Source organism: Nicotiana tomentosiformis, chromosome 11 (assembly GCF_000390325.3).
Source record: "Nicotiana tomentosiformis chromosome 11, ASM39032v3, whole genome shotgun sequence".
In the NCBI taxonomy this organism is placed as follows: domain Eukaryota; kingdom Viridiplantae; phylum Streptophyta; class Magnoliopsida; order Solanales; family Solanaceae; genus Nicotiana; species Nicotiana tomentosiformis.
The window spans coordinates 61,332,691-61,345,248 of record NC_090822.1 but is presented as its reverse complement, the minus strand read 5'-3'; the positions used below and the strand labels follow the sequence as shown (position 1 = coordinate 61,345,248).

At 38.6% G+C, this 12,558-nt stretch overlaps 1 protein-coding gene across 1 annotated transcript; it reads right to left on the bottom strand.

The window, feature by feature from the left end:
* Positions 1-7,712: 7,712 nt before the first annotated feature.
* LOC138901546 (serpin-Z10-like) lies at positions 7,713-8,093 on the bottom strand. Its single transcript, XM_070189318.1, has one exon. It carries the CDS (start codon positions 8,091-8,093, stop codon positions 7,713-7,715), a length of 381 nt encoding a protein of 126 aa, XP_070045419.1.
* Positions 8,094-12,558: the final 4,465 nt, after the last annotated feature.

Below are 12,558 nucleotides of genomic sequence, written 5' to 3'. Positions count from 1 at the left end.
TCCCTTTCCAAGAGTGTAATTTTGATTTCACTTTCTTGATTAGATCATTGTAGTAATCCTTTCTTCTCCTTGTGTATTGGACACCCAAGGTAAGTCAAAGGGAAATTACCTTTTTTAAAACCTGTCATAGAACCAATAGAATCAACTATGTATATTGCCACCTTGTCATACATGTAGTAAGAGATCTTTATCTTGTTAATCAGCTGGCCAAATGCTTGTTAGTAAAATGTGAGTAGTTCTACTACTTTTCCTAAGGAGTATGGGTCAGCTGATGTGAAAATGATTGTATCATCAGTATATGCCAAGTGGTTTAATGGGTCTATCCACTTTGGCATTCCAAATCCTATGAACTTCTTGTCTTCAAATAATTTATTCAGTGATCGTGATAGTACTTCTACAAATAGAATAAATAGTGGTTGGGAGAAAAAGTGTTGGTAGGATCTTCTCATGTATATCATGTAACACCCTTGAGATTACCTTATTGATGAAGTTACTAAGACTTATAGGCCTTAGGTCGGAAAATATTTGAACTTGTTGTATCTTAGGAAGCAATACTAGATTTGTATGTGTTATAGAATTTGGCAATGATGCTCCTGTATAGAATTGTTGTAGCATGTTGTAAATGTCTTCTATAACAATGTCCCAGGAATGTTGATAGAAAAGTTCAGTGAGGCCATCGGGGCCACCTGCACTATCCCCACTCATTGCGAAGACTGCACTCTTGACTTCTTCTATTGTAGGGAACCGATAGAGTTCTAGATTTTGATCAGTGGTGATAATAGCAGGTACATTGTGAAGTAATTCAGAACTTGTAAACTCTCCTTCCTGTGTTAATTATTGTTGATAAAATTCCACTGCAGCATTAGCAATAGATTCTTGTGTTTCAAGCCAATCACCAGCAATATTCTGAATTCTTTTGAGCTGAGGTTTTTGTCTCTTTCCATTGACATGATTGTGGAAGAAGGTGGTGTTTCTATCACCTTCAGCAAATCACTTCATCCCTGCCTTTTATTTACAGTACTGCTCTTCAATGCTAAGATACCTCTTCAATTCTGCTTGTGTTTGCTGTAATACAATTTTGTTCTCCCTTGTTGGTTCTTCTTCAAACATCATCTCCTTAATCCTGATAATATCTTCCTTAATAGCCAGTTGCTTGAATATGTCTCCATAAGTAAGTTTACTCCAATGTGATAGGGTAGTTTTCACCCTCTTCAACTTTTGTTTGAACATTAGAAAAGGGTCACCAACAAAGTCTGCCACCAATTCTGCTTTACCACCTCATTGAAAGAGTCATGTGTTGTCCAGAAATTGAGAAACTTAAATGGTTTAACAAAATGAGCAGCATCTTTCCCATAATTCATCAGCAATGGTGCATAGTTAGATTCAGTCCTTATGAGATGCTCCACTTCAATAGTTGGGAATATTGTATTGAAATGTTGATTGACAAAGATTCTATCCAGCCTCTTGAATATGCATTCTGCATTGGATCTACCATTCCACCATGTAAAAGACTACCTTTGTATCCAATATCAAACAGTCCACATGAATTGACACAGAAAGCAAAATCTTCATCCTCTGGTGGATAGACTGACAATCCTTCTATTTTCTCCTCTTCATTTAGGACAACATTAAAATCCCCTCTAACCAACCAGGGTAACTCCATATCAGTAGCAAGGTAATATAGATTATCCCAAAGTTCTAATCTCTCCAGTGATGAGCATTTTACATATACAAAAGTCATCATGATGTACTTACCAATATCTTGATGAAATACTTTGATTGTTAATTGCTGCTCAGCATCAATCAGTAGCTCCCACTCTACCATAGCATCAATAAATAACCATATCTTTTCATTGACATTTGAGATTGCATTTTCCATACCTAGCCTTCTCCTGTAGTTGTGAATCAATCCTTGCTTTTGAAAAGGCTCCAAAAGTGCTAAAATGAAAAATCTATGTTGCTTTTGCATGTTGATAACTCTTTGGAAGGCCTGCTGAGTCTTGACAGACCTTATGTTCCATATCAATATTTTAACCATCATCTAGTTGTTGAGACTGCCCTCTTGGGCAAGATTCTAGTAGGTGGTAGTGTCTCCTTAGCTTGTATTTGCTTCTTGCCTTTCTTTCCATTTCTAGATGAAAGCCTAGGTGACAAATCTCCTTCCCTTGCAACAGCTTTAAAGTTCCCAACAGTAGCTTCATCATCAACTTCATCTTCTAATTGTTGCTTATCCAACAAAGTGTTATGAACCTCAATAGGCAGCTCCTTGTGTGTGATGAGGTCATGTAGTACCTGATTTGGGTGTCTCAATGGAACTTTTAGTTGGATCTACATTGGATATCCTTTAGATGAGGCTAATGCAATGAGCACTGGTGCAATTGCTCTTGAAACCTTCTCAACTACAGTAATCCCCATATGTTCATTCCCCATTGTGGTGTCCTTATCACTTACATTTTGTAAGTTTGAGTTCACTGTATATTTTGAAAGTTTTGCTGTAGTAGCAGTACCCTGCCCTATAGGAAATAAACCTATCACAACACCTTTATCAATTGGTAACAACTGCCCTGTATCAGTGTTGTTCACTTCAGCTATGGCATGTGTTTTGTTTGCATGCTCTAGCATTGTGTTGGTACTTTTATCTTCAAGGGTAATAGTTCCATTTGGTTCTGAATTGTGTACAACCTTTTGATCTTCATCACTCCTGATGTCTGCAGCATCTCTGGTTGTGACTATTGATGCCACAAAAGTCTGCGAGGGTATTTTTTGACCTGAGTGGTTTAGGGTAACAGTCATAACTTCCTTTTGTTTTCCAAAACTCCTTTGAACCCAATCAATTGTGTTCTCCTTTGCAGCCTCACCTTTTATCCCAATAACAGTGGGAGTAGTATTCCCAGCACTCCTATTATAATTAAGGGTTGAGATGAGATTTTCATTAATCCTAAAATGCTCATTCTTCTGATTTCCTAAGTCCACATCGTTCTCCAGCTGTTTAGTCTGATTGTTTTTGTATTCCAGTTCTTACTGCATTTGGTATTGCTCTTTACTATTGCTCAGTTCTTTGGTAATAATCGCAGGAGATTCAATTTCAGCTGCTTGATCAATCTTAGCTGTATCCTGCTGAGACACTTCTCCACCATTAACCTCTGGATCATTGATTATAGGATTTGAACTGGGATCTTCCACAGGCTCCAGGATAACCCGACTAACAGTTTGAGACTTTCTAGCTGGGGACTTGTCTTCTTTGGTCACTTGTGCCTCTATTACATGTTCTGCTGGATGTTTAAATTTCTGTTGCCTGATTCTTTGGTTCACACCCCTAAAATTTCTTTTCTTTTGAGTATGCTATTGATCCTTGGAATGGTTATCCCTTGGTTGTTTATGATTTGTTGCCTTGTGGTTTAAGCTTTGCTGTTGTTCCTCATTTTAGTGTTACACCCCCTATTTTCCTTGTTACTCTGATTATTGTTCTGTACCACAAGGAGCTGATCCAGTTGTTTCTGTGGTCCATTTGTATTTGTATTCCTGATTGCGTTTTGGCTATAACTTTTGTTTAATGAATCTGCAACAACTTTACTCTTTTCTTCCTCATCTCTTTTCATGTTAGAGCAGTAATAGTCTTCATGTCCCAAGTGTCTGCAGTGAAAGCAGTAAGGTGAAAGATCTTCATACACCACTTCCAACCACTGGCCATCCCCATTGACATCTTGATCCTCATCAAATCCAAGCCACACATGGTGAGGTCTTGTTTGTGTTAAGTCTACCTGCATCCTTACTTTGGCTACACTTCCCCTGGTGTTTTGCATTGAGGAAAGGTCTAGATGAAGGACCTTACCAACTAGTGATAACAATACTAATAATACCTCTCTGTAGTAGAAATGCCATGGAAGTTCAGGGATGACTATCCAAGCTGGTATAATTGGAGTATCCTCATTAGACCTGAAGGTTGGAGTCCATGCCTGTAAGTTCATTCTTTGACCCTGGATATACATGAAGTTTTTGGTCCAGATAATTGTGTGGTCGTACTCATTGTCTAGGTCAATGTACAATATTCTGGCATTGAAGTGTGCTATCTTAACTCCTCATCTGAGCTCAGTTTGAGATGTGAAGCTTCTCCTTATCTGTTCTATTCTAGGCATGGCGTTGACGAATTTACAAACGATTGTGTATTGACATATGTTGTCTAAAGTGACCATATAATAATTCTTAGTAAAGATTACAGCTGGTTGACCCTCTTTTGTGGATATTCTGGGTAGTGTGAACTCTATTGGAGCTATTTCCGCAGCCTGCCTGACTCTCAATTTTATAGCTAGGGATTGGGTGATAGTTGGAGGTGGTGGTGCATGGTAGTTTGCTGGCTTATTTGGCTGTATATTGGTATCTTTAAGATTGGGTTGGGCATCTGTTTTGGCTGGTTGAATCTGGAACTGTTGGTCTGAAGTTGAGGGTTTTTACTAGGTTGTGGGTGAATTGGTTTATCATAATTAGCAGAAATCTTTGGGACCTTGTATGTAGGTTTTGAGGGAGGTGGTAGGCTAAGATATTGTAGTGGAGGTAGGCTATCAGTAGTAGTTGGATTTTGATTGGGAGGGATATTTTTGAGCTGGTGTTGGGATGGTTCACCAGTGTATTCTCCACAATTGGTAGTTTGTGACCCTACTCGTTTTGTATCTTGCCTATACTTAGGACATCCTGAAGGCGATGGAGTTTGGCCGCTTAGTGTCTTGTCAATGACCTTGTTACCATTGGTGATATGTATCTCACATGGATTGAGCTCATCTCGAAGCTCAGAACGCACAGTAGAAATATGTCCCTGAAACATTGTTGCTGCTGTAGGTGATATCTTTGCATCACTCCCTTTTGTTGAGTGTTTTTGCGATTTCTCGTGACGACTAATCTCAACATGACTTTGTGAAGCACAACCATTCATGTCTTCATTAAAACTGATATCAAAACTGACCTTGGCATTTCGTCGAACATATGGCATATTCGTTTTTGCGTATATTGTGTTCCGCCATGTTGTAACGAATTGTTCAACGTGGTTGTTGTTTGAGGTTTTGGGATCAATATCCAGATCAATTGTAGAAGATTGACATTGTCTTTGACCAATTTGGACATCTGCAGCTCTATGTGCGACCAACAACTGTTTGTCGGCATTGTTCCCCTATTCAGAGTCGAGGATTCCTGTTGTGGTGTTGTCTAAGACTCTGTGGGTTGATTGTAAATGATGTGTTGAGTCATCCCCATGACTTTGAGTCGGTCGATTTGACCCAAAGACGTTGCAGATTATTCCTTCTCTCTTCTAGCAATTTTTGGTGAGCTGATAATTCAACCATTGTTGATTTTTGTAGCAGATGGGGAAGAAACTATAGGGGCGCCTACCTGGGGTGTGTGCGCAGGGTTGATACACAATTATTAGGACTAGTCTGGTGGCTTTTCACCACCGGACGAGGGATCAGTGACCATTTTTGTCCGTGGAGTTACTGTTCTTTGTAGTCGCCTATGTTTAGGGTTAGCCCTTTAAAATTGATGTGGTGAATTAGAGGTGAGTGCCTTAGTTGTGACACTTATGCTTATTTTTTGACTCGTGTATAAGTGCCTTAAATTGTTTGAGTTTGACTTTGCTTAACTGCTTTGATTAGAGAGTCGGGATAGATTCGGTCCTAAGTGAGTTATGTGCCAATGTGTGTGTGAGGTTATTGTTGATATTCTGTGCATGTCAGTTGATGTCTAGAACTTGTTCGTGTGTTTACAAAGTGAAATAGCAGTCTTGTTCAGTCTAAGATGTGATAGAGACATTATTTTGTTGAGCCAGATATATACCTTTGACCCACCTAATTAATATGTATCTTAGTTAGACCATTTGAGCCTATATCCTATTTCTTTGGCAACCACATTACGAGACTGACCCTTTGTTTGAATTGACCGTTTATTTGAAGCTTTTATATCTCTAGAGCACATAAAATTGTTGTGAGCTTGTTAAAAGTTAAGTGGAGGTATAGTTGGAATTTTGAGGGGAACTATAGAAAAAGGAAAAAGGTGCACTGTTTTAAAAGAAAAAGTGAGAGCCACTTGTGAGAAATTGAAAAAAAAAGAAAATCTGCTTGAAAAAAATTAGAACTTAGAAAGAAAAAAAGGAGTTAGAGTTATATATATATATATATATATATATATATATATATATATATATATATATATATATATATATATATAAGAAAGTTATTCCTTGCTAGTGGTAAATCATGCTTTGTTGTGCTTTAAAAAAAAGGGTGTTTGTTGCTGTTATTTTATGACAGTTGGAGTGTAGTTCAACACAAGTGTGAGTTTGAATTGTTAATGTATATGTATCAAAGAGGGTAGTTTGGTTCATGCACATTCCAACTTAGTATAAATACACTATAAATACGTTTTTGAGAGGACTTTTGACCTATAGAAGATTTGGAGAGCATTGAAGACTCTAAGGCACAAAGATTCATCATTCTTTCTTCAACTCAACACCCGAGTTTGGATTGAATTTATGTTTTCTTATTCTTTAACTCTATTTGTGATGACTATGATTACGAGGTAGTTTATTTTAGGGTTTGATGGATATGGTATTTTGATTGTATTTGTGGATTTTAACTCTAGTTATTTTGCATGAACTCGTTTAGCTTTGAATTAATTGTAATTTTGTTTATCGAATTATTTAATCGAAAGAGGAATATTTTGGGTGATTATCTTTGCATTATTTCATTTCGTTTCATTCAGTGATCTTTTAAGTAATTGAAATAGCTTGTTGAATTGTTGATTAAATCGAGTTAGGAGAATATTCGAGAGATGTTTTCCTAAAAAGACTAGTCTATTAACGTGCCCTTGCATACCTTCACAGTACTTTATATTAGTGCACCTCATAGAGTTCAGATTTAATAGAGAGAGGAGTCTTGGCTATACGATTGAACTAATCATCGAGTGAATTCGTGAGAATTATTAGAACATTAGAGTGAATTGAACAAGAGTTAGATCCCGAATAACTATCTTGCACCTATCTTGTCACGACCCTTATTTCTCCCTTTGATTATTTCTGTGTTGCTCAACTCTTATCTTTCCGTGATCAATTATTAATTGCCTTTGTTTTAATAGTTAATTTTTGTTCATAATCATTCCAATCAAAGTGTTAATCATCCTGAATAGCGTTTAAGCTAGAAATTAGTTAAACATTATTTAAATCCAATCCCTGCGGAGACGATAATTAAATTACACCATCTTTGGCTAGCTAGCATTAATTTCGTATTGTGTTTTGCGCTCGTCATCATGTTACCGTGCGTGAGAGTCACACATCTTGTTTTGTGAGGGATTTCCAGTGTTGTGTTTAATTGGAACATCATAATTTGAGTTCAAGTGTTCAATTGGAACAAGATATCATTCAGGTATCTAAATAAAAAATAAGGGCAAGTTTGAGGGGCCACATATGTATTTAGGCATTCAGCCAAAAATGATTTGAAAAAAATAAAGTAAAACAAACCTCTCAAGATTATTATATATAGTTTAACTTCTAAACATTTGACAGGGTAATAAAAATGAAATCCTTTTGGTAAAATCACTGCATGGTTGTACTATTCATCAGATCCACTTAACATGGGATTTACCACCATTTCAGTAAAAAGTACCGACCTTGTAGTTTATTGTCTAATCACGAACAAGAACGGGTGATCAACTACAAATCTTTCTGGAGGACTTTAGTGCAAACAACATCCCATATCATCTTCGGCAAAAGTAACAACAGCTGCCTCAGTACCTTTCTCATCAATTTCTACAAATGCTTTCTGTATTATCATGGAAACATATAAAGGCCCTCCATTTTTCACAATCTCTGTTAGGTCCCTGCAAGTCTTCTTGAAAGGTAGTGTCAATCCCATTTCCTGCATTGTGTTTAACCTTTCTTCTGTGGTGAATGAGAATTTCATCTTTGGAATGTAAAATGCAGCAAGGTTTTCGCTCCATAGATGAAAATCTTGTGTAAAGAAGTTTGGAACAGAGTTTCCTTTCTTCAATAAGCTTGGAAATCCATCCTTTGCATTAGGAAGGAAGAAGTACATTGAGAACATTTTTTTTGTCATTATTCCTTTTTTCATAAGGAATTTTCACTGCTTAATAACTTTCAAATGATCCATATAAATAATTGTCACAACCAGTCATGAAGGGAACTAAAACCTTAGCTTGCCGCCATTGAGTAGGTAAAAATCTTTGTCTTGAGTGAGACTTTCAATAAAATTGTCTTTCCATGTAACTTTAAAATATAAGGCATTTCCAAGTAAGAGTGTTGCATCTTCTTTGATATGCTCGAGCTTGAGAACTTGTTCGATAAGGCCCTTTTTTGTTGACTTGGCCCATGAGTTAGCTTCTTCTACGACCTCCTCCTGCATATTGATATTCAATGTAATCTATTATTCCCTTCGGCCTTCATCACACTTTATTAAAAAAGAATACTAGTTCATTTCTAAATTTATAAACAATTTAACTTCAATTTCTCATTTTGTCCTTTAATGAAAAGCTTTATAGTCATACAAATATTATATGATATGTTCAAGATCACAAATTTTTTTTCTTAAACTTCTTACCTAATCAAATAGGTTTACATAAATTAAAATGAAAGTAGTACTTTTGCTTGCATATTTTTCTGGAGGGTCAAGGATTATTCTTTGTATAATTTTGAAGTTTTAAAGTTACAACCTTTTCAAGGGATATGATGCGATACATCCTAGAATAAGATTATGATATTAAAATACCACATATTGATTGTGAAAATTGTATTGGGTAAAATATATTTAAAATAAAGGATAGCATGAGGAAGTGACACGTGGAGCCGAAGACAAAAGATAGTTGAATCCGAAGGCAACGATCTTGTCTGTTACCGGAGAGAATGATACTCATAAAGATGAAATAAATACATCCCACCTGGTAGCATTTAATGAGGAATATTCTACAGTATTAAGTACACGGCCCGTTACAAGGAATATGGCATTCACTGCCTGTCGTTACGCATTCTTCAATGGCCCTCATAATTGACATTAAAGAGGGGCTTTATCCTAGGACCTTATTCCCTAGGTACAGCTATAAATAGTTAGCTCTATTATCATTGTAAAAGACACAAATTTTCTGACAAACATACGCTACACTCTATTCAAAGCTCAATATATTTTATTTTCTTGTTTACTGATATCGTTGCTATTGTCCTCGGAAGCCATGCTCCCGGAATTACTATTTCTGCTATTTTATCTCCATCTCAAGGCTAAGTATTATATTTTTGTCTAATTCATCTATTATTTTAGGATCAAATTAATTCACTTGTCTATAAATCACGTATAAATTCAACTGTACCGTTTTATGGGTAAACAGTTTGACGCCCACCGTGGGGCTTAGACAGTTGTGTAATTAAGTTTGTCCTTGCCTCTTTTACTAACGTATTTGATTATTTGTTCTTAGCAAAAACTTATAGATACAGATAATTGTGTTAACAACACACAAAATCTTGAGGCCCAAGGAAATCAGCCTCAACACGAGGATTCAATCAGTGATTCCAGTAGTAAGGGGAATGAGGCCACACCGGTTCACGGAAGGCGGTACCCGAAACATGTTCAAGAGGCGACTCCTGATGATGTTGATGAAGAGCATACCGTCGAAGCGGTAAGGGTCTTGCAGGAGCAACAAGAGGCCATATTAGGCTATCTCACATGGCACAATAAGGTTATGACAGAGCAAAAGCAGGCATTATCGGGTGCTTCTAATAACGCGAATGGACAAGGTCCAGTTCCTCCCGGCGCTCCCACAAATCAAACAACACAGAGGGTCGACAACAACACTCTGAGGGGCGAGGTCAGCTTTGATGGGGCTGGGGGGAGCGGATCCGGTCACAACAATGAGAGAGATCCCTTCAAAAATGAACTCATATGGTTTATGAGGGATGTGAACGCCTGCATGGACCAAATTCTGGGTGCACCACCAGTGCTGAAAGGGTCAAACTCAAAGAAGTACACTCAATTGCAGTACAAACCAAGCGTGGCACCAGAATTGATCCCGAAGCGGTTTAAAATGCCCAACGTGTCGAAATATGATGGGACTTAAGATCCTCAGGAGCATATCACCACCTATACAATGCCGGTGAAGGGGAACGATTTAGCTCCCCACAAGATTGAATCAGTTTTGCTGAAGAAATTCGGAGAGACTCTCATGAAGGGAGCCTTGACGTGGTATTCGCTTTTGCCTGAGCATTCCATAGATTCCTTCGTGATGCTCGCAAATTCTTTCATTAAGGCCCATGCCAGGGAGGTGCAAGCCCGGAAGGCCAATATATCTAAGATTGCACAAGGGGAGTCCGAGTTGCTGTGAGAGTTCGTAACCCGATTCCAAAAGGAAAGTATGTTTCTACTGGCCGTTCCGGATGAATGGGCGGCTGAAGCATTCACCAAGGGTTTGAATTTGAGAAGTTCCGATGCTTCCTGGATGTTGAAAGAAAGCTTGCTCGAGTTCCAAACGACAAATTAGGTGGATGTTCACAACTAGTACGAGTCAAAGATAAGGATTGAGGATGATCAGTTCGGTTTCCCGGCGTCGGTTAAGGATCGGGACCTGGAGAAGAATAAAGAGAAATCAAAAGACGATTTCGACAAAGATCGATGGTCTTCGAGGAGCATATGAATTCCCTATGAATGGGTCAAAGGATACGACAGAGGTTTCCGGTCGGCGGATAGGTTCGTTACCGATAGAAGCACCGATCGCGGCCAGAACAACAAGTTGTTACAGGACAAGGAAACGTCATGTTCTCAGGATTCTACCTACCCCAGAGTTTTAGAAAACTTCAACGTCAGTATAGTAGAGTTGGTGTCAGCTATGAGGAACATTAAAGAATCACGGTTCCCAAATCCAATGAGATCTAATCCCAACTAGAGGCATCCTAATTTGTGGTGCGAATAACACGGGACAAATGGTCACCGGATCGGGGACTACCGCCATCTGTGCGAAGAGGTGGCGACACTGCTGAAAAATGGCCATCTCAGGGAATATTTAAGTGACCAGGCTAAAAACAATTACGGTCACAATCGTGACAACTCGGAGCCCTCAAAATCAGGAGAAGATCCCCCGCACCTGACCAACAACATAATTTTTGGGGGAAACGAGATTAATGGGGTTACATTCTCGGCGGAAAAAAAGACGAAGGTGTCGGTAACCCACAACAAAAGTCTCTAGGAAGTCGTTGAAGACGACATGAGGACACATATGGATTGTTGCTACCGCACAACGATCCATTGGTAATCTCTTTAAATGTACTAGATTTTAAAATCAAATGTGTTCTGGTGGATCCAGGGAGTTCGGCCAATATTATACAATGGAGGGTATTGGGCCAAGCAAAGCTCACCGGAAGCATCATTCCAGCCACAAAAATCCTCGCTGGGTTTAACCTAGCAAGTGTGACAACCCGATGAGAGATCCTGCTGCCCATGAATGCCGAAGGGGTGATGAAGACCACCCTTTTCGAGGTGGTGGATGGTGATATGGGCTACAATATTATCCTGGGAATACCATGGTTGCAAGATATGAAGGCTGTACCATCGACATATCACCAGTTGCTGAAATTCCCAACTCCCAAGGAAATTAAACAAATAAGAGGCGATCAACCGATAACAAGGGAGATGATTGCAATTTTTGTCTCCAGTAGCAAAGGGAAGGAGCATGCTTCATAGCAATTACAGGAACCAACACCTGCTCCCAAGTCAAGCGAAGTCAACCAGGGAGAAAAGGCATCAGATTCTTATCAAGTGCCAAGGTATTTCCAGGTACAAGAAGAGACGGACGCAACAAAATCTACAGCGGAAGAGCTTGAGCAAGTCGTATTATTCAAAAAGTTCCCGGAGAGAAAATTCCACCAGGGGACAGGCTGCACCCCGAACTAAGATGTGGATTTATTGAATTTCTTAAATTTAATATCGATTATTTTGCATGGTCGCATGCGGATATGACAGGTATCCCGCCGGAAGTGGTCATCCACAAGCTAAGCTTGGATCCTAGCATCCCTTTGATGAGACAAAAAAAAATGTCATATCGCCGAGGCCAGAAACAAATTCGTCAAAGAAGAGGTAACTCGCCTACTTGATATCGATTCAATCCGAGAGGTAAAGTATCCACACTGGCTAGCTAACGTAGTAGTAGTTCCAAAGAAGAATAATAAATTTTGCATGTGCGTAGATTATAAGGACTTAAATAAGACATGCCCAAAGGACTCGTTCCTATTGCCAAACATTGATCAAATGATTTATGCAACGACCGGGCATGCATTACTGAGTTTACTCGATGCATACTCCGGGTACAACCAGATTAAGATGAACCCCGAGGATTAGGAAAAAACTTCTTTCATAATGAATTTTGGCACATATTGCTATGATGCGATGCCATTCAGGCTAAAGAACGCCGGAGCCACTTTTCAGCGGCTCGTAAATAAAATGTTTGAAAAATAAATAGGGGAAACAATGGAAGTTTATATAGAAGATATTTTTGTTAATTCTTTGAACGCAGGTGATCATCTTAAAA